The sequence below is a fragment of the Xenopus laevis genome, chromosome 5S (genome assembly GCF_017654675.1).
Source record: "Xenopus laevis strain J_2021 chromosome 5S, Xenopus_laevis_v10.1, whole genome shotgun sequence".
Classification (NCBI taxonomy): Eukaryota; Metazoa; Chordata; class Amphibia; order Anura; family Pipidae; genus Xenopus; species Xenopus laevis.
In genome coordinates, this window is record NC_054380.1 from 73,354,989 (window position 1) to 73,378,982 (window position 23,994).

The window sequence follows — 23,994 nt, forward strand, 5'->3', positions numbered from 1 at the left end:
CCCCTTTAAAAAAGATGTAACCATGCTAAAATGCCTGCCAAATTTTTATGCAGATATGAGATTTGAATGACATATCCACAGCGAATTGCAGCAATGGAGGATATTTTGACACCTAGAATTTAACAAGTGCAACAAAACACTCTGGTGTGTTATTTCCTTTAAAAGAAAACTTTACCCTTAAACAGCCCATATGAAAAACACTGCTTCATCTAAATGAACCATTTTCATAAAAACACTTTTCTGGTAGTATGCACCACTGTGTCTCCTGTGCATCCATTTAGAATACACTCTAGATGTGGGGCTGTATAATGGATGTCTAACCAGAGGCCTCCCACTAACAATTGAACAGCAGCTCTTGAATTAACTTTAGTCCAGCACCAAAGGTTTCAAGCAAATGATTTGTTTTTTTCTCTTTGATAATCATTTCAGATCTCAGTGCTGTTTGTATGAATATGGCTTGCCAGCCAGGTTAGGTTGGCATCCTATTTACTATTATTTATACCCAAATGCAGAATAGCTGGAAGAGGAAAATATACATAAACAGGCCACATGTTAAGCACTGTTTAATATAAATATAGCCCTTTCATGAAAATTATTCTTTTTCTAGTACTATGTGGCATTGGATTATCCCAAATAGGCAAACTGGCATTATAAGTATTCGGCTTTTATGAGGCAATGTCCTCATACACAAACCAGTTGCATACATACATGCTAAGAGATGATAAAGTGAGATTAGTTCCTGAATATTAGCTGTATCTGGAGGAGAGTATTTTTTATAAGGCTGCTGTTGTGGGATTTTGTTGGATGTTACGTGATATTTTATGAGCTTTTTGTGAGATTTTTCCTGTGCTTGATGTGTCCCCCTGTGGGGTGACCACTTTGTGTGATGCTTCTGCCACCTTTAGGGGCTTTCTTTATAGGAGCTATACAATTATCCTTCTATTCAAGTGCATGTTTTAGCTCTTATGTACTGCTGTAGAATATGCAGTTGCTCTAAAAAATAAATATCCTAATGTTATTACATTTGTATCTACCATGTAAAGCTCATGTTTTTCTTTAAAGGAAAACTGTACCCCCAAACAATGTAGGTCTTCATGTAAATAAACCATTTTCATAATAATATACTTTTTAGTAGTATGTGCAATTGGGTAATCCTAATTAGAAGACAGCCATTTTAAAAAATAAGGGCAGCCCCATGGGATCCTAGGATTCTCAGTGCACACAAAGAAACCAAACAATCCATTCATGTTGGGTCACATTAGCCAATTAACAGACAGAGTTCTGTCTTTTGCTTCCGCACTTCTTCCTGTTACAGTTAAGCTGGCCATAGACGCAAAGATCTCAACGTATTAATCGAGGTTTCGTACGATTTTCGGAACGTGTGTGGAGAGTTCCAACATATTTCGTCCGGCGGAGATCTGTCGATTGGTCGATCGGACAGGTTAGAAAATTTCTGTCGGCTGCGGGTAATATCTCTCCGTGTATTGTCGATCGTATGATTTTCAGTGGGAGACTGTGACTAGATTTGTCTATCGTACGATTGCTGATCTGTTCTTTAACTACTTTATTTGGTCGGAATGGTAATTGATCTGAATGGTCAGTGGCAGGTCTGGAAATGGGAAAGTCCGATCGTACATTGATTCGAACGATCGGATCTTTGCATCTGTGGCCAGCTGCAGTATTTCTGGTCAGGTGATTATTACACACACCATCACAAAATGGCTCAAGGCAAGAGATGTAAAAGGGCAATATTTACTTAAAGGGGATCTAAAGTGAAAGTATATATATTGCACTAATAGAGCTGAAATAGAATAGCGCAGTAACACATATTTTTTGTAGAATTTTTTATGACAAAGCAGCTTAAACAGCTTTTAAACACACCTAAAGGGACCTCCGTTCTCTGCAGCGTCTTTAGACAAATGATGAGGGGGCGTGTTTCAGTCTCTGCAGAAAAGCTAATTCCTGCCTTTGACTGACATCACCTTATCTACAACATGACTGATGAAGCTTCTTTTTAACAAAACAATGGGGTTTTTTTTTCCACATCTGGTACAGAGCATCACAGCTTGTTTCCAGAAGCTGTAACAATGATTTAAAACTTTGCTGAACAAAGTGCGATCACCTTGTGCTCCTTGGAATGCTTGGATGAGTTATACGTACTTTCAGCTGGCAGTTGTAAGCATTGATGCTTACTCATTTTTTTATTGATGGGCCCGCTGGCCGTGAAGATTTTCAATGCTACTGGACTGAGAGGATATGTGGGAGAAGAGATAGAGCTGCAAGGCAACAGCTATTACAGTACAAAATGGCTAATAAAAAAATAATACTTCCCAACTGTCCCGTTTCCAGCGGGACAGTCCCGCTTTTGACCGCTCAACCCGCAAATCCGTGTTTGTTTCTTTTTCTGCCTGCTCAGTGCAGATGAAGTCAGGACTTTTCAGTACAAAGTCTCTAACTTAATTAGCTTTTGGCAGAGAGCCCAGAACAGCCACCAGGTGCAACGATTTTGAGATAAGCAAATAAGTAATTGTAACAATTTAGATAAGAAGGAAAAGTTAGATTCAGTTTAAGGGCAGAGACACACGCGGAGATTTTGGGAGATTGGTCTCCCCGCGACAAATCCTCTTCTTTGGTTGACTAATCTCCCCCAACTCCCTTTCCGCCGGCTAGTATGTAAATCGGCGGCGGGGTGGCACATGGATCGCTTAGTTTTCCGAAGTCGCCGAGTTTCCTCGTGAGGCTACTTTGGAAAACAAAGCTCTCCGAGTGCCATCTCCGCCGGCAGGAAGGCAGTTTGCGGAGATTAGTCAGCAGAAGAAGAGGCGATTTGTCGCCGGGTCGACTAAATCTCCCTGAATCTCCACGTGTGTCTGCCCTAAAGGGCAATTCACCTTCGTTAGCTGTAATAACTGAAAAGACAACAAAAATATGTTCAAACTTTTATAACCTGCCAAGTTTTGTAAAACGAACATGGTAATTAGGGGGTGTGGCCACAAAAAATGTGCTTAGTGAACAATTTTTCCAGCGTTTTATTTCCAAAATGTTGGGAGGTATGCATTGCAATGGCTAATATGCTTATCTTCATTCTCCAAAGGCTAAGGAGGATTATAGTTTTCGACCATAGATCCTCTTTAAATACATATACTAGTTTGGTAAGAGTTTGGTAAGATTCTTTAATATGCCACTTAATATGATAGAAACTGTTACTTAAATTTTCATTTTGGGGGTATAATTTTCCTTTAACTGCAGCAAAGGTTCAATATTCAGTTCAAAAACATTTATGCCAACTGTTTAATTTTCATTTGGTGTCAAGTCCAGGTGACATGACTGAGGATATTAGCAAGGCTGACTACAATTCAGACAGGTTGCCTTCCAATCCTACTTTAAACTGTCAAATTCTGTCCTGTTAAATGTATCCAGCCATGTGAATCTGAAGGTGAAACTTTTATCAGTATATACACGCCACCATGAAACCTTTTATGACAACAGGAAGAACCTTGTGCATTTCTCCATGCCAGAAGACCTGTCACTTTATGCTCTACAGTCTTTGTTAGTCTGATTGCTTGTCACCCTGAACAACTGTTTTGTGCTTTGATATATGTTCACATACTTACAATACACTCCATAGTTTGCATTGATGAGAGAGCAGCTCTTCCATTGATTTAACCTTTCATTATGCAGTGGATGTTGACACTTGCGCTGTCATAGCAACAAGCCTCCTTTATTATATATTTCTAGCTGCAGACTGCAGAAAGATTTTGCTTGAGTCTCTTATTTTTATGCATTTAAAATGTATTCATGCAGTATACTAGTAGATTATTTTATTATACTCATTTATTTTGGAGCTTAAACCTATTTTGATAGTGTTGAAAAAAAGATTTTTTTACTTGGAAAGAAAATCTACTTGGTCTAAAGCTGGCTATAGACGCAAAGATCCGATCGTACGAATCAACGTACGATCGGACTTTGCCATCTCCCAACCCGCCACTAACCATTCAGATCAAAGTCTTACCATTACGATCAAATAAAGTAGTAAAAGAACAGATCAGCCAATGTACTACCTCTGACAGCAATTGTACGATAGTTATGTCTGATAGAGCTAGTGACAGTCTCCCACTGAAAATCGTACGTTCGGCAATACACGCAGAGATCTTATCGGCAGGCGACAGAAATTTTCTAACCTGTCCGATCGACCAAACGACCGATCTCCGCCGGACGAAAAATGTCGGGACTCTACACATACAGTCCAAAAATCGTACGAATCCACGATCAGATCGTTGCGTCTATGGCCAGTTTAAGATTGCATGCACATCCTTTTATGTAAATAAGCATTCAGTAGCAGCATATTGCTCTTATATGTCCATATGGAATATGTCAAGTGGGGCATTTTGACTTGCTGTGCTGAGGTGAATTAATTTAAAGTTGAAATCAGACTGTTTTTTTCAGTCAATGGGATGACACTTATATGTGAGTGCGAGACCCTGTTTAATGGAAAACATTTTTTTTTTCCCCAAAACGCATCAGTTAATAGTGCTGCTCCAGCAGAATTCTGCACTGAAATCCGTCTCTCAAAAGAGCAAACAGATTTTTTTATATCTAATTTTAAGTCTGACATGGGGCTAGACATATTGTCAGTTTCCCAGCTGCCCCAGTCATGTGACTTGCGCTCTGATAAATTTCAGTCACTCTTTACTGCTGTACTGCAAGCTGGAGTGATATCACCCCCCTCCCTTTCCCACAAAATGACCTGAAATAGCTGCCTACATACCAATATTACAACTAAAAAATACACTTTTTAATACACAGGAATGAAATTTTAGATTGTATAGTGAATTAGTTGCAGTGTAAATAGGGTAATTTAGAAATAAAAATTACATCATAAAAATCATGACAGAATTCCTTTAAAGAACAAGGATCTAGCAAAGCCTGATCACACATTTGTGGATCATACATACAACACACACATTTGTGGATTTGTATCATGGCTCGAACAAAGGAGGATTATTATTATTATAGCGATGCTGAACATTTAGGCTAATTTGGTATATAAAATATGGCATTAAGGATTTAGTTCTCCTTTGAATTAATATAGCTAAAATGCCATATTTTATATACTGAACTTATTGAACTAGCTTAAAGATGCAGAATCTCTATAGGAGTAATGTTTCAGGCAACAGCTCATATGTTTTCCCAATTTACTCCCACCAGGTGTCTCCGTTGTTTCACAGAAGCAGCCTGTTTGTCCTTGGTGACAAATTACAACTAGCCCCAAACCAGTCTGCTTCAGAGTAAGCATGTAGCAACACCACTTTGCGCCAGAAACATGTTTTTTTTTATCTCCTACAGCTAGTATTCATTATCTAGACAGATATGCCTTGGTTATTTGTCTTATATTTCTTAAAAATGATAATCCCACATAAGTACCAGGTACTTGTGATAGTACACCATAGATGACCCACCAGTAGCACAGAACTCCTGATGACATAGGAGAGATGGTTACAGAAGCATACACTGAAGTGCGAGGAGTGTCAGTACATGAATGGCATGAGGTCCTTGCCCTGAAGAGCTTTCAATCCTTTTGCCATCAGTCCAATAGTTGACATACACATTCAAATTCAGATGAATTAGTCTATAGGTTGAAAGCTTATCTATAGATTTTTAACTTCGTATTAGAGCCAGCCTCATATATCTGATATAATATAGAATAAATGAATGTAAGAAGCATGACCTACTTTTCCAGGTGTTCAGTTTACCTTACAGACTGAATACTCTGCATATTTGAAATAAGAAAATGTGTTTTATGCACTTTCTCAGTATAACTCTTATGAGCAGTTTATTTGTAATGTTTTTTTTATTTTTAATTTATATTAAATTGTAACAGATACAGAAAAAGTCATTTCTTGTGAGATTAATTCTATAAATGTTTGAGGCTGCTAAAGAATTAAAGCCTATGGCAGGCAGAGGATATTTTTTTTAGGGTGATGAGAGATTTGTGGCCTCTGGTTAAATCTACTGTTGGCGACAAATCTCCTAAAAATCCTTTCCAACTGCCAATAAAGTAAAACACTGGTGGAAAAACATACCTGACTTTTCGTCAGACTACAAATTTTCCCATCTGACCCATAGACAAAAGAAAAATTGACGAAATGTGCTCATATTGTCATTTAGTTAAATGAAATATATTTGTCAGTAGCAGTGAGAGACATATCACAATTAAAGGGCACCTATCATAGCAAAATTGTTTACCCCACAGACGTTGCAGGCCAATAGAGCTTACACTATGGTTGGGGGCAACAATACTAATTTAGGAAAAAAATGCCCCAAACAGGCACTATGTTCCTGCACCAGGACGGAGCTCCAGGTGCAGGTGGAGATGTTGAGTCATGCGTATGCTCATAATAAGCGACTCCATCGGCTCACTAATTATGCTTGTGCCCCCACGTCAATGTCTACACTGGGAGCGACATAGTTCTCCCTAATGGTATTTTCTTCCAAAATGCCCCTAGCCTGCACCTCCGCAGAGTAAACCAAATATTCTATCACAGATGCCCTTTAAACATAGGCACAGACACTTCTTTACTAGGTGAAAGATGTGTGGAAACTACACCCTTTACCATAGGCCTAATAGTTGCATATAACCTTAGTAGAACTCTGTTAAGGTTTGTGTATTTTTCATATAAAATGTATTGTTAGCAATGGGTTAATTATTCACAGATTTTTCCCTGTTTTTTTGTCCACGCTAGGTGGCAGCAAAGTAGTTTTATTTCTTAAACTTTCATGGACCTAAAATGAAGGCAAAGCAACAAGATTTGTGCTGTAATTTTCCTTTTGTTATGAAGGAGCATAAATGTGTACATTAGCATGTATTACAGTGTAAATGATTGTGGAAGTATGCGCTAACTGTAATTATTCTTCATTAGTACAACCAAAACAGGAGATAATTTTATTGACAATCTTAGTGACTGGGGTTTTCTGAGCTGAGGGTCTTCTGAAATTAATGTATAGAATCATATTTGCTTATATATGCCACAGGTAATAATGTAGTGTTAGAGCTTTAGTTGTGGGAATTAGCAAGCATACGTGGGTGACAAGGTACCATAGATTAAAGATTCAGTATAAAATAACATTTGTATGACTTTATAATCTTATGAGAGTAAGCGATTGAACAACATGTATGTATTTGTTTAACCTGAAGTTTTATATCACAATTTTAGGAGCTACAATTGACTATTGGTTGTGAAAATTAGTCAAAATTTTGAAATCTCAATAATGGATGTAACATATACCAGATCTGGTTTGGGAATTGCCTGAATTAAAGCCTTCTTTGCCAAGTTGCAGAACTGCAAGCAACTAAAGTGTTATCTTCTCCAACTTCTCTATTTTCAATTTCTTCACTCTATGTTAGCACAGTTTGCTTTGTGATTCACAACATAAGGATCATTATTGTTGCATGCATCTCCACAAACATGGTGCAACTGATTGATTCAATTAGGGCAGCTGCTGGCTTTCCACAGAACTGCATGCAGACTTGTTACTGGATATAAAGTTGACAATAATAGGTTAGGGTTGCCTGTTTTATTGCAAAAGAAATGCAGTTTAAACAAAACTCATCTTGATATATTCTTTGTTTTTCTTATTACTTACATAACCGTACAGTATGTGCATCATATAAAAGAAATTAACTTTTGAAAGGCTTTCTGGCTATGGCACTCTGAAACTTAATATAAAGTGGGAACCATGGGAACTGTGGTTGTTTGGAGCAATTATCGCATGAGATATGAATTTCTGCATTTTCTTATGGTTCTAGTACCATTTGCCCTGGGAGACTGAGTTTATTAGTGACATTTATACACACCCATTCCATCTTTTACACTGAATATCATAATTGTCATTACAGTATATGCTTGCAAATGTTTGTTAAAGCAAAAAAATAAAATTCCATTTTTACTTTCTTTAATGAAAAAGAAACCTAACTCCAATATACTTTAATTTAAAAATGTGTACCGTTTATAAGAAACCTGACTGTATGCAGTGAAATTCTCCCTATCCACTGCTGTGGATAGGAAATGTCAGATGGTCCCTAACTGCTGAGCAGGGAAACAATCATACTTATGTACAGCAGGGGGAGCCCCCGCCTTACTTACCAGCCATGCAGAATTCAAGCAGCTTTGTTTATGATGATCCCTAAGTAGCCCAGACCACACTGAGCATGTGCAGGGTCAGGGTCAGGCAAAGGTGTTTAACAAAGTTACGAGATGACTTTGAAAGCATAAATCATTTGTTTGATTAGGCTTGTGGTGCAGTAAGTTCATGCTTATGTTTAGTATACAAAATACAGCATTTCTAGCCTTATTCTATTTTAGACTTTCCTTGTCCTTTAAGGGAATTATCTAAGTATAGGAAGAATGTTTCCAGTGTCACTTTCATGCACTGGTTGGCCCAATCAGCCCTCGCAAACTTCATAGTCTTACTTGCATACAGGATGCATAGAAAGTCAAGTTGCTACTTGCTTCTTTAGGGGATTGTGGACAGGCCCAACTTCATAGGCATCGGGTCTGGAAGTTTGGGTGGCTGCATTGCCAAAAATCATCTGTTTAAAAAAAAATAATTGACGTTTATCAACCTTAATGGCTATTTAATACTGAGACTAAAAATGTTGGATGTTTCAACTCCCACAATTTTTTGAGAAAAAAAATAGTCTAGGGGTTATTTTTATAAACCCTGTAGAAATGTATAAATGTGGGAAATGTAAAAAATTTTCTGTTGGAAAACTATTGAAAACAGTGCAGTATGGAGAAGCAAATAATAACATGCCATATCTGTACTAGCATTATTTGGCTTGTAATAACTGCGGATTTGATGGCAGTTTATTCACAGTAGTGGATTTCAGCAAAAAATTGGGGAAAAAAATAATTTATTGCAGCTGGAATGCAAGGATGGCAAGTATAAGTTTGGCATTAGCTTTCTATATAGGAAGTGAGAGCAATGGGAATAGAAAATTTTCCAGAAATCCAATCCGCAGGGACATTGCCGAATTACTAAGAAGAGACCATCACTAGTGTAGTTTCATGCTCTTTCACCAGCGCATTTTCGCTCAGACGTACGTTCGTTCCTCTGCAAATTTACTAAAGTGAGAATTTTACAGAACATTACCTCTTTCGCCAGAGTTTCCTTCACCACTTTAGGCCTGACAAACTGATAAGATGAAGCTCCAGCCTCCTTAATCTTATGTCAGTGACATCATATCCTATATGCCTGAAAAGTCATAAAAATGATAAAAAAACCCTGACTGTTTTCAAAATTTGTAACTATTAAAAATTTTTAGGGGTATGCCACATTTGTTGTAGGATGGGCTCATGTCTAGGACATTAGAGTATCTCTTGTCTTTATTTTGCTTCCTTGGACATTTTTAATAATAAGTGGCCACATCAAGCATTTTCACTAACATCTCTAATAAAGACAGTATATATACGACCTATAAGTACCTGCCCTATTCAGATTGATCCAAGCACAAGTCTACTAATGAAGTTTCGCTAGACAGAACCGAACGTAAGCGAAAGTTCTCTATGAAATGCTTAAATTGACGGATTTACGCTAGAGAAACTTTGCCAGCATTCGGCTGAGGAGACGCAACTTCACATTTTAGTGAATTAGTGTATTTTATAATTTTCAGTAATATGGCTCAAATTGGTAAAAATCTGTGAAAAGCAAAGCTCAATTCCTTTGTGAATGCTATGGCAAAGCCTTACTTTCCACATTATCAGTTATAAGTATTTTGATTCCTGTAGTATGAACTAAAGGTGAAGGATATAAATTACCAGTGCCTTATCTGGAATCTGCAGATTAAATATTCTTTCTTCATGATTTAACTCGGTTGCACACCTAAAACTTTCATGCTTGCTGCGCATCGACTGAATAGGCATAAATTGTCTATTCGCATGGAAATTTAAAAATACATTTTAAACCAATGAACATTTGCAGTTTGAATTTTGCTTCAATGATCTCACTAATTACTTCAGCTTTGATCACCCATACTGAATTGTTGATACATTTTTAAAGGACATATTAACTGGCATTTGCTTGCATCTATTTATACAGGCGGTAGAAAGAGATAATAGGGGTAAAATGAGCATTGAAAATTATAGGATGAAATGTAAATGCTCAATGGGTTGTATAATCATAGGCATTAAGTTGAGAATTTGAACGTTCATCATCATTAGAGAAATTTATGTAAAAAAAAAGTTAGTGTATATAAAGCTCTCTCTCTTGGTAATGACATCATGAAAGCACAGTTGTATACCGTGATTTACTTAGCACAGTTTGTCTGTTAACTTGTAGCCAAGGCAGTTTATTAGAAATTGCACAGTCAATGGAGGAAGTGTTTTGACTGGTGCTCTCATGAAGAACCATGCATAATCAAAAGCCTTTATATAACTGGAACCACTTCCCAAAGAAAAGCATAGTAAACTCTAGTCCTATGACAGTAATGTCACCAACATTGGTTAAAGCTGACAATACCCACTGAAAATAGCTTGTTTTCCAAGGAACTCTGCCCAGTTTTGTAAGACCAGGTACTAGTCCCAATCAGATCTATGGAGATCCTTCAGAAATGAGGGCCTTGTGCATTTTATCCATAAAGAGGATCACCGCACCAGAGGCTACCCCTTTAAGCTGGCCATAGATTTTTTAAAAGATCAGATCCTCATCGTGAGACCACGATTTTCTCGGAACGATCGTACGAATTTACTAAAACTAAAAAGACCAATTTGCCAGGAAAACAAAGGGGAGCTGCCTGCTTGGCCCTGCAAACATAGATAGATTGCACTGGGGCCGACAAAGATTTTTTGACCTGGCCGATCAATTTCCTGACGGATGTCGGCTGAAAAATCGTAAGATCTACGATCGTTCGAATCCCACTAACCGCACGATAATTTTGAAGGATTGGTCGGACTTCCCTAAAATCGGTCATTTGGCAAGAAGAATTGTTGCATCTATGGGGAGCTTAAAGCTTAGACTAGAGGAAAACAACTTCATTTGAAGCATCTAGATGGTTCTTCACAGTGAGTGAGGTTGTGGAGTGCACTGCCGGATGATGTTGTTATGGCCGATTCTGTCAATGTTTTTAAGTGGAGCTTTGGATGATTGCTTGAACAAGCATAATATCCAAGGCTATTGTGATACTAAAATCTACAATTATCATAGATATTGGTATATATAGTTTGTGAGTGTAGGGAGGGGTCAGTATGAGTGTGTATGTATGGATGCTGGGTTCATTTGGAGGGGTTGAACTTCATGGACATTGGTCTTTTTTCAACTCGATTTAACTATATATCTATAGGGGTCATTAAGCTGCTGCATTGGCCAGGAGTGACCTAGAGTGAAACTTGGCTCAAGTTGGCCACCTTTGGACTTAAACGCATACTGACACTTTCTACAGTTTACCTTGCATGCTGGTCTTGGGGTGCTTGAGGCTCTGTTTGAGTACAGTATTAAGGAATACTTAAATTCCCAAGAATGCTTCCAAGACCCCAACTTGGAGGTGAATGGAAGACATTCACAAACCGAAACCGAAGAAGTGTATCCAAGCTGGGGGGAAGAAAGCCTTATTTCAAATAACTAGATAATTGAGATATACTCAACTCAACTGTTATCACAATGCTCACGTTACAGATGTTTGTGTGGGAGCCACTTTAAGCACTTTAAGCAGTGCTGATAAAAATGAGAAGATTGTAGTTCATAATTCAACAGCACTGCAGCAGAACAGATTGTCTATTAAACTGGTCCTGTACTGACAATTAATAACATTAACAACTCTTGTTTTTTTTCTAGGTATATGATGATAATTGATGGGAAAAATCAAGTATTTATGATCGATAGGGATAACTCCGTATTTCACGTTACTAATCTTGAATTCCCATTCAGAAAAGATCTTAACCAACACTTGAACAACACTCTTCTGGATGGGGTATGTTTACTTAAAATCTTTACAGTCTTTTCATAATTAATTTACAAGATTTTCGGGGGATATTGTAAATTCATATAATTGAGATTGCATGGGGAAATTCCATCTCAAAGCCAATATCTTATTTGAAGAGCAAAGGGTTCCGTTGCAACTTCTTTTGTGTCTGTGAAAATTCTGTGCTGTGTTAAAGCTGGCCTGCATCCCAACAATCATTGCAGAGTTTTATCAACAAGTCTGACTTGAAGAAGAGCAACTACAAACGTCTTATACTTTCATAGATCATAGTAGCCATAATCTCTTTTCTTCTTACATTTAACTGTAGGCTTTTGTTTTTTGCACTGTTACGCCTGGACATATTGCATTGGCCTAGCAACCCTCCAACCTGTACTTGAACAGCACTCTGGCAAAGTACACCCTTGGTTCACTGTACATTGCTGAAAACTGGATAAGATAATAGATGCATTCATTTTATAGAAGACCCCTGTGAAGTAGTTTAGTACATTTTCTGTGATTAGTCTTCCTAAGTTATAGTTTTACAAGCAAGAAGTAGGGGAAAGATGGATGATGCAAGAAAGGGGATACCAGAAGCAAAGATGGAAGAGGACAGAGAACATAAATAGATGCGTAGTGTGAAGGGTGTGTACACACACAAGAAGAAAGGGCTGATAGAGGAAGATCAAAATGAAGAGAAGCAGAAAACTGTGAACGTGCAGAGAAAGCAAAACACCAAATGAGGAGGATTGCATGGAGAAGGTTAAAAGCCATAGAAGGAACAGAAAAAGAGGGATAGGAGTGAACAGAAATAAAAGGCGGGGGTGAGTTAAGAGTACAGGTAATGTGCAAGAAATAGGGAGAGAACATTCCTTCTGTTAATTATATTTATTGTTTGCATTTCTTAGCAACCCCACATCAGTATCATTTCCCAGATAGCACAAAGTACCAGCACTACATACAAATAGAACACCAAAGGACTAGCATTTCTGTGGGGAGTTGGTGAGCATTCTGTATAAGGCTGCATTTCAAACAAAGAAACAATTTAGTAAAAAGCCATTTTGTTAACTTTAGACTGCATGTTTATGGTTGTTTTAACATTCTATTCATTACATGTTTATTATTCAGGCTAAGTATATTATTGTATTTGCATTGCTATACAGGTGTTCACATTTCAGGTTTTCAGAGCAGTTGGATAGCAGTCTTCTGGATAATAGATCCGCTAAATATACCAAAATGAATGTAAACGCAGTGCTTAATGAATCAAATAATTGTTCCTGTTGTAACATAATTTACTTTTAGAACTGCATCTGCTATTTTTAACGCCATATCGTATTATTCAATATATTGAGAAGTATGCGCCTTAAAATAATCTAGTGCCTCACTCTTTTTTTTTTTTTTAAGGAAATGATCATTGACAAGGTTAACGGACAAGTTGTACCTCGTTATTTGATATACGACATCATCAAATTTAATGTAAGTAAAGAATTTTCTTTTCTCTTAGTTAGGAACAGCAGATAAAGAGTGGAAGTGACTAACTGTAACTTGCTATTTAGAATTTTTTTGTTCATGTGATTTTTATGCTGTCCAAGGTGATATACGCTCTAGTGAATTTATGCTTCAGTGAGTGGGCATTGTCATACTGAAATAGTTCCAGAAAAAACACTGTCAGTAAGTCCATGCCGTAAGTCAAAACAATCCTTTTACATGGGCTGAATGATGAAAGGTTACATCAGGATGCTTCCCTCATGCCCCTTGCTTATTCTAGGACTATTGATTTAGAAGAAAGAACATGTGCTTTTGGCAGCCTTGCAGAAACTGGGAGTGAGGAAAATCTATCATTTACCAACAATATATGTTTTTTTAGTTTTGGTTATATTTATTTTTAGCTAATAAATTCAACGGCTGTAGCTTAAAGGGCCACTTATTTCAATATAAGAAACTGCTTTAGGAAATATACATAACTTTTTATGGTCCATGTATTTTTTTCCTTAGACTGTGAACATTTAATAGCATACATATTTGTGTGTACCATACACGTTTATCTGTTTGCATAAATGCATGTGTAGGAGCCGCTATTTGGCTTTAACCTGCAGTGGTTAGCTCAAAAAACATCCGCTAACCTTTAGATACTGTAGAAACAACACAGCCATTAAAAGGCTGAGGAGGCATCTTTTAAAGGAGAAGGAAAAACATTTTACACTTGGGGGTGCAAAATGTTAGGCACCCCCAAGTGGTTACTTTTACTTACCTGACACCCCTTTTAGCTAGCACCACGGACCGATCGTCTTCCGGCTTCTTCGGGTTTCAAGTTTTCCAGGGCAGATGCATGCGCATTAGAGCAAAATAGCCGCCTTTTTCGTTAAAGTTTGCGTTTTCACTCTACTGTGCATGCACAGCTATGAAAAGACCTGAAGAAGCAGGAAGAGGATCACTCCGTGGTGCTCACTAGAAGAACCCCGGGCTGGTAGGGTTTTCTGCTGATAGGAGCACCGGCCCAGGGTGGTCAAGTAAGTAATAGTAATCACTTGGGGGTGCCTAACTTTTGGCACCCCCATGTGTAAAATGGTACTCAATCTCATTTAAGTAAAGTTAGTTTTTCCAAGATAGTTACATCCCATCACTTGTAAAAACACAAGTGTTTAGCTACAAACTTTGAATCAACTTCTGCTGTACACTATGAATTATAAATATTCATTTGAGTCTCGTTAATTAACCTCTTTTACAGTCTTTGACCCCTTGAGCTCCTTGTATTCTAGAACATCTATCTTGTAACTTTCACATCCCTCCTACTCCAAGAATCTGAGCATTCCAAATTATATACTCTCTGTTCTCCATTTGAAATGTATCTGATTTCCATTCCTTTAATGAGTGTAAATTACACTTTTCACTTCAGAAGCCATATCAGTTCTCTACACTTGAACGGTTACTGGTATGCAATCTGTTATCCAGAATGCTTGGAAGCTGCGGTATTCTGGATAATGGATCTTTCTGTAATTTCCTTCTTCATACATTAAGGGGCAGATTTATCAAAAGTCGAGCTGAAGTTTCGAAGTGAAAAACTTTGAATTTCGAGCTATTCGGCCGAACCCCCGAATTCTTTGCAAAAGATTCGGCTGAATCCCGAACCAATCCAAACCCTAATTTGCATATGCAAATTAGTGGTGTGAAGGGGAAAACATTTTTTACTTCCTTGTTTTGTGACAAAAAGTCACGCGATTTCCCTCCCCACCCCTAATTTTCATATGCAAATTAGGATTCGGTACGGCCAGGCAGAAGGATTCGGCCGAATCCGAATCCTGCTGAAAAAGGCCGAATCCTGGCTGAATCCTGGATTCGGTGCATCCCTAATTTTTTGTGTACTTTGACTAGGGAATAGTCAAAGTACTTACTCTTTAAAACTTCGACCATTCGCCACCTAAAAGCTGCCGAAGTGCTGTTTTAGCCTATGGGAGACCTTCTACAATCTGCATGGAGGCAATTGGGGGAGTTTGGGAGAAAGGTTGAAGTTAAAAAAAACTTTGAATCGAATTACAATTGTACTATTCGAAGTACGATAGTACGTTTTGAAGTAGGTAGAATTCGGCCCACTTCAACCCCATAAAAACTTCGACCTCCATTCGATTGGTCTTTTTGAATTCAAGTTCGAAATTTTTTTAACTACGACCTTTGATAAATATGCCCCTCAGTCTACTAGAAAAACATGTAAACATAAATTACCCCAATACGCTGATTTTGCTTCCAATAAAGATCTTCGTTTGGATCAAGTACAAGGTACTTTTTTGTTATTATAAAAAAAATTTAATTACTTGGATAAAATGGAGTCTATTCGAGACAGCTTTTTCATAATTTGGAGCTTTCTGGATAGCTGGTTTTGGATAACAGATCCCATTCCTATATTAAACAATTACAGAATATTGGGTATAACATCATGTAAAGTAGGGATGCACCGAATCCACTATTTTGGATTCGACCGAACCCCCGAATCCTTTGCGAACAATTCGGCCGAATACCAAACTGAATCCGAACCCTAATTTGGATATGCAAATTAGGGCTGGGAAGGGGAAAACATTTTTTACTTCCTTGTTTTCTGACAAAAATTCATGCGATTTCCCTCCCCACCCCTAATTTGCATATGCAAGTTAGGATTCGGATTCAGTTCGGCTGGGCAGATTCAAATCCGAATCCTGCTGAAAAAGGGTGAATCCCGAACCGAATCCTGGATTCGGTGCATCCCTAATGTAAAGCTGATTTTATTAGAAGCAGTATATCAAGTTATTTTGCGCTGGCATGGGTGTCCGTAGAAGATTTTCCATGGGGTGGGGCATGTAAGCTTATATTACATAGGATAGCATGCCATTGAAGATGAACCTATTCATGACAATGCAGAAGATTTAATTAAGACTTGCCTTGGAGTGGAAAGGATAAAAAAATGTCTTGTATTGGGAATTACATTTACAGACAATTTCTTGGAACCAGCTGGAAAAGTCAGGGTGGGGCAACTGCCCCATCTTGTCCCCTTCTGTGGACACCAATGTGCACTAGTATATGACTCCGGCCCAAATAGCTTAACTTTTTCCAGGGGCAAATGACTGAAAGTTAAACCTTTTTTTTTTCCCAGAGAGTCTGCCCCCTTTTGCTACATGCAAATGGAAACTATGATATTCAGTAAAGCTACATGGAGATGCAGAAGAGGGCAGATACGCTTCTCAAAGCTTGCAGGCTGAGAGAAGTAGAGCCAACACTGTGTGCCTCAGTTTTTAGATGTAAATACATTTCTTTGACCAGTCAGAATAGTAGAATGTGTCCATCTTCCATAAAATATTTTATTTCATTGCCTTGCCTTTTTGAAAATTGTTAAATTTGTTATACAACAGGAATTAACTGAATAAACAGCAGAAATAAAGCAGATGTCCGTCTGCTTATTTTATTGGATGGTAAAAGGTGCATTTTTTGGTTATTTTGATTTCTGCAGGACATAGGCTCTGCTATGTTGGCATTTTGTTGTACAAAAATATTACCCTTTAATGATTTAATAAAAATAAAACAAACAACATTTCCATTTGGAAATGCAGATGTCAGCTGTGTGCTCAGAATCGTCCATAATAATGTTTCCTCTGCTAATAATAATTACACTTGTAATTGTTCAGTATTGTTAAAGCTGCTAAAAAGCACTATTGCCATATGTCCTTTTCTGGGTCAGTACATCATGCTTTCCAGTTGGTTATGCAAATAACTGAAGTTGTTTCATTATGTAATAATAAATGTAATAATACTGATGTTAAAATCTAGGTTGCCTTCTCTCGTCATTAAAATAGTATACAATGAAAATAGGATTATGTCCTCAGCAGTTGGAATATCAATGCCATGTGAGATGCTTTTTCTATTTTGCAATAGTGGCTTCTATAAGGTTCCACCATATTAATAATGGGAAGATTATGTATCTCAGCTGTTATGGCTGAATAACATTCAGGGGACCTGACACCCACACATAATAAGCTCTATAATAAATGTCCTTATCAAACTGAACATAAAACCTAAATGTTTTTTTTTTATTTAAACATCCATACTTGTTATAAAGTTGTTTACAAGTCTCAGTTGTCAATCATATATTGCTTGCTCTCCTCTATGCCTTAGGCCAAAGCTTGCCATAATAACAGTGTGCACAAAATGGCTCCTGTCTGCTTGCTGTGGTAGTATATTTCTGTGTAAGTGAAGTTTATTTTGCTTGACATTCATCATAAAATAGGATTCAGGATTATTAGAGAGCTGAAAAGCAGGAAGTAGTGTTCTGGCTATTATGTTAGACATCTTCTCACTACAGTCTTTATAGATTACATTTTTGTCTAACTAACTATATTAGAAATATTTTTTTATTTTGCACAGCCTATTTATTTACCCAGTTTTTATTTTTACACTGAACTGTTCCTTTAACATCCTGCTGGTTTATAATAACGATTACTCTGGCTTGGGCTTTCAAGTGCTAGTTTCTTGTAACAGGGTTTTCATTTGGAAAGAATATTCTGCATATTCTGTTTTGGTTTCTCAATATAATTTGTTTTTCTTCTGTGCCTGTGGGGTGCTTCCAGTGCTTCTTTCAAAGACCTTTCAGCCAGCATTTGAAATGCAAATATTGAACCTTTCAAAATTGAATTTGATTTGCAGTGAGGCCTTGACTAAGGAACTTAAACTATATTCTAGTATTAACACACGCAGTGCAAGTGTTTTCAAGCACTTCATTTGCATTAGGTTTAGAGGATGTTGCTGTGTTTGCAAAGCTTCACAGCGTTTATGATTTTTCAACTTGTTAAACTTATGAACTTGCAGATATTAATGAAAACACTTAAAATATTGTTTTATGAAGAAAACACGGAGTACATATTACTGACACATTATTGTGAATTGCATAAAAATTACCGCTTCAATTACAGGTGTATAAGAGTCTGACTTCCTGACTCAATACAGAAATCCTGCTGTACTTTGCAGGAATTTCTAAAGGAAAATGTATCCAGCCACTTACTCTAAATTAGAGCATTCTGTCCTACAGGCACTATACCAGATGCACCTCTCTGGCAAGAATGATAAAACTATTTTGTACTTAAGCACTCCTTCAATAAATATATCTTACAGCATGCTCTGTGAGTCGTATTGCATTCTGGATTTATTAACGGTGAAATAAGACAGACCAAGAGCCAGCGTTACTTAGGGCACACTTAGTAGCACTAAGGTGCACATGAGTTTGGTCATATTTGTTGTATCTAGCTCTATCAAGTCAGGTAGCATTTCTTTGTCTATGTGATATGTTATTGATGTATTTCTCCTCCTGTAGTTATGTTACTGGTCGTTGCTGCCTGCTAGTGCCTAGTTCATATATAGCAGCCATACCAGACCTCTGCTATTCATTCAGCCCACAGCTTTTAAGTACGGTTGGAAAGGTATCCACCCTAAAGTTCAACCCTTGATAAAATAATTAATAAACTGAAACATGTAAACTTTGTTTATATAGAGGTCTGATCTTCTTTCCCCAGTATGTGGATATACAGCTTATAAATTATTTGCCAACCAGTGCAAACGTAATGCTAAAGTAAGAAAGGACGAGGAAACTTTAGAATGATAAATAAAGCTATAGCAACAACAAAGATATTCAAACTTTTTTTTTGTTTTTTAAAGTTTTGCGGTCCAGGCACATAAACAAACCATATTTCATATAGTTCCACATATATGGCTATTTTTTATTTGGCTATATTGCTGGGACAGTGACTTAGGGCCCGAGAAACTCAACTTGCAGCATCTATCCAGTTTAGTCAATATGTTTACTGCTGTCCTTCACTTTGGTCAGTTATGTGTATGTTTCCTTTAAGGTAGATGAACATTTACTGTAAATGCTTGTCATGTAATAGTATGGCAATATTAGCTGTTAGTATTTATTTACTTTGAATCAATGTTTTTATGCAAATTCTTAGACCTATGAGTATAAATAGTATGAAAGTTGCTATACAAGGTTGTGACTATATTATCCACGCTGGTATCTGATTTTGCAACTTTATGTCCTCCATAAAGTAAGGTGGCAATGACAGAATAAATGTATGTAGGAACCGATACGCCAATGCAGAAACTGTGCCGCTACATTTTTTAATTACACAACATGTTTTGAGCTGTGGGTTCTTTTTCAAGTGTTAAACTCATTTTCTGTTCTGTAAGATATATTTCAGTGCTTACCAGGGCACAATTGAAACAAGCTTCTACAGCATGATTTGGCATGACCTATACTGAAATTCATTTGCCCAAGTGACAGACCTGCTTTGTAGCTGACAGTCGGGTTCTTTTGTTTTTTCAAATTCTCTTTCTCTGTTTTGCACAGGGACAACCTGTTGGCGACTGCGACTTTAACATTCGACTAGCCTGCATTGAAAAAGAGATTATCTTTCCTAGACATGAAAAAATGAAAACAGGTCTTATAGACAAAGCAAAAGAGCCTTTTAGCGTTCGGAGCAAACCATTTTTCGACATCCATGCTGCAAGAAAGGTATCATACTGAACCGCTCAATGAAATGAACATGACAAAGTATTTAATCCGGTTATCCTAAATCTTTTTTTTAATTTCAACAGATATGACTTCAACAAGATATAGCCCTAGTAAATATAGAGTTGCACAGAATCCATAATAATTGGACCTGTCCAAATACTGTATACACCACAAAAGTCTCTGATATTTTTAGTTTATTCATATTGTTTTTTTTTTATATAATTGACTCCTGGGCAGACCGATAAGCATTAGTTACTGCAATGTCCATCACAGTGAGACAGGTCCTTAAACTTTTAAACATCAAAAGAGGCTGGCACAAGCCTGGACCCACAAAATTTGTAAAGCCGGAGTCAGGTTTGTAAAAGGTTACAAGGCTTACATTTTATTCTCCATAATTAAGAACCAAGGCCTGACACGTTTTGTGTCGACCAGGGACACTTAGTCATAGGCTTAAACTTTTAAGGTAGATTTTAATAGCTAATGTAATTTTGTAATGAAGTGTCTTAGATGAAACTCATTTGTGTAGATAATTGTTACTTTTATCTCACTTAGAGGGCAATTAGGCATTATGTAGCCTCTGACCCTATACCAGTTTCTATATCTGCTTCTTTATGAGGGAATAAAGTTTACCCAAACAAATTAAAAGCAAGCCTTTATTATACAAAAGTAATGTGGTCCTGCAATTTTCAGTGATCTACAGCTTCCAGCATTCTAGTGACACATAGCCTTAAATGGATACTGTCATGGGAAAAAATTTTTTCAAAATGCATCAGTTAATTTTGCTGATACAGCAGACTTCTGCACTGGAATACATTTTTCCAAAGAGCAAATTTTTTTTTTTTAGATTTAATTTTGAAATCTGACATGAGGAAAGGCATATTGTCTGTTTCCTAGGTGCCTCCAATCATGTGACTTGTGCTCTAATAAACCTCAGTCACACTTTACTGCTGCACTGCAAGTTGGAGTGATCTCCCCCCCCTTCCTTATCCCCCCCTAGCAGCCCATCATCCGAACAATGGGAAGGTAATCAGATAACAGCTCCTTGGTAGATATAGCAACAGCACTCTGTTCGTAAAAATCCATGTCCCACTGAGACACCGTCAGTTACATTGATTAGGAGAAACAACAGCCTGCCTGAAAACAGTTACTCTTTCTGAAAGCACATGACCAGGCAAAATGACCTTAGATGGCTGCCTACACACCAATACAGGTATAGGATGCCTTATCTGGAAACCCGATATCCAGAAAGCTCCGAATTATGGAGACTCCACTTTATCCAAATAATCCAAATTTTTTAAAATGATTTCCTTTTTCTCTGTAATAATAAAACAGTAGCTTGTACTTGATCCCAACTAAGAAATAATTAATCCTTATTGGAAGCAAAACCAGCCTATTGGGTTTATTTAATGTTTAAATGAATTTCTAGTAGACTTAAGGCATGAAGACCCGAATTACGGAAAGATCCGTTATCAGGAAAACCCCAGGTCCCGAGCATTCTGGATAACAGGTCCCATACCTGTATTACATCTAAAAAAAATACACTTGGGTTAGGAATTACGTTTTTAAGGAATCACATTATTTTTTTTTTTTTTCTGAACTTTTAAATATATTGAAAGAGCAAAGTGAAGTCACTTTTCAGCCTCTAATACCTGGCAATGTATTTTGAATTTGAGAGATTTTGTATGTAATTATCTCACAAGGCCATGTCAAGACAGCTTTTCCTTCATTTCCAAATTTAGTTAAGGCAGTTTTTTAGCTTCCTTTGAAGAAACTGTCTTCAAAGAAATCTGCGAAATACACCTTAATGATTATGGTCCTATTTTATCTTGATTTGAGCAAAAAATACGGAAAGAAAAATTTGAATATATTATAATCCGTGGCATTCTTTACAGGGGTTGTTAACCTTCCAACACTTTTATCAGTTCAGTTGGTTTCAGATTGATCATCAGAAGAAAATACGTTTTCCAATTACTTTCCATTTTCTATGTGTGTCGTTTCTCTAATATTGAATTATAAAATTCCATTTTTCATTTTATAACTCAGCTCTGGGGGGGGGGTCACCAACCCTGTAAACTGTTCTAAATTGATACATTTATTTGATACATCTCTTATCTTTGTCCCTGCTGAGCAGAATCTGCTTTTCATTAAATGCAGCTTAGAATTGATACAATAGTTGCTAATACTCCAGAGATCCTGCTGAAAAATGTATCAACTAAATGTTGCAAAATTGTAACCGTTTAAAGTCTGCACTTTTTTCTGGTCCCCTGAAAAAAATTAAAATGGGGGTTCTACTGTATGTGACATATATAAACTCCAAAATGTACCTGGTAAGTACATATTCCATGAATGTTTTATGTGTGAAAAATTTGCAGATACGTAAGAGTACCAAAATATTTCTGGAAAGCACTTAGGTTCTGCTCAGCATTTATGCCTGTCGTCTAGATATACAGTTGTGTTCAGAATAGTGGTATTGTGTTTAAAAAGTGAATAAAGCTCAAAATCTATATAATAGCTTTTATTTCCATACATGCAAATACATTGGGAACACTGCAGATTATATTCCAAATCAAAACATGAAAAAATTTATCAAATTTGTGTTATTCCTTTACAGAAAGTGAAGAAAAGGGAATATTAAGATGTCCCAAAAAATTGCAGTGTCTATTATTCTTTACAAACTCTAAGATTCACTGTATAAACTGAAAATGTTTTCAAAATGTTGCTTTACTTTGAATCAGTGAACTAATATTTAGTTGTATAACCACCGTTTCTGAGAACTGCTGTACATCTGTGTTGCATGGAGTCATCCAAGTACTGGCACCTGTTACAATCCACAATTCATCTGCATTTTTGATGTCAGACCACAAGTTTTCTAGTGGATTAAGGTCCAGGGATTAGGCTGGCCACTCCGTAACGTCAATCTTGTTGGTCTGGAACAAGATGCTGCTAGTTTACTGTTGTGTTTGGGGTCATTGTCTTCTTGAACCACCCATTTCAATGGCATTTCCTCTTCAAGTATTTTTATGTATTGAAACAAATCCATTATCCCTGGTATGTGATAAATAGGCCCAACATCATAGTATGAGAAACATTCCCATATCATGTTGCTTGTGCCACCATGCTTCACTGTCTTCATTGGGTGCTGTGGCTTGAATTAAAAGTTTGGGGGTCCTCTGACAGACTGGCTGCGGCACCTAGCGCCAAAAAGAAAAATCTTGCTTTCATCAGTCCACAAAATGTTGTCATTTCTCTTTAGGCCAGTCAATGTGTTCTTTGACAAATTGTAACCTCTTCAGCACATATCTTTTTTCAACAATGGGTCTTTGCAGGCTTCTTGCCGATAGCTTGGCTTCATATAGGCATCTTCTAATTGTAACAGTACTCACAGGTAACTTAAGACCTTCTTTGATCTTCCTATAGCTGATCATTGGCAGAGTCTTTGCCATTTTGGCTATTCTTCTATCCATTTGAATGGTAGTTTCCCATAGTTATCGGGTTTTAGTTGTCATTTTAAAGCATTTGAGATAATTTTTCTTCACTTCTTTAAATGTTTTCTGCTCTCTAATCAATTTTTAAATCAAAGTACGATGTTCTTCTGAACAATGCCTGGAATGATACATTCTTCTCAGATTTTCAGAGAGAAATGCACTATAACCAGCATGCACAACATTTGCTGCCTGCTTTCCTTCCTTAAATTGACACCTGTTTTTTCACAGCATAAATTACCTCACTAATATTATTTTGAACAAGCCTCACAGAATCAGCAGCATACATGGCATGATTGTTGTCTGGATATGCTCTGACCTTTCATTAGCATTAATATTACCTTCATACATTAGTTGTGGCGATCTCTGCTTTTCTGTGGCAGGTACACCTACCATGCTAATTGTATTATTATTATTATTATAATTGTTATTACTCTAATGCTATTCATTTCAATACATTGGAAGTTAATAAAAACACAGCGTTATAAATGGATTTTCAGTGCACATTTAAACATATTCCCTTCATGTAGAAA

At 37.0% G+C, this 23,994-nt stretch overlaps 1 protein-coding gene across 2 annotated transcripts in view; it reads left to right on the forward strand.

Annotated features, from left to right (window-relative positions):
- rngtt.S (RNA guanylyltransferase and 5'-phosphatase) overlaps positions 1 to 23,994 on the forward strand; it is a 157,255-nt gene that overhangs the window by 30,645 nt on the left and 102,616 nt on the right. The window contains 3 exon segments of one of the 2 annotated variants that reach the window (NM_001090763.1): positions 11,830 to 11,965; positions 13,358 to 13,429; positions 19,815 to 19,979. In NM_001090763.1, the coding sequence (NP_001084232.1) occupies positions 11,830 to 11,965; positions 13,358 to 13,429; positions 19,815 to 19,979 (373 nt within the window). 2 annotated transcript variants of the gene reach the window in all.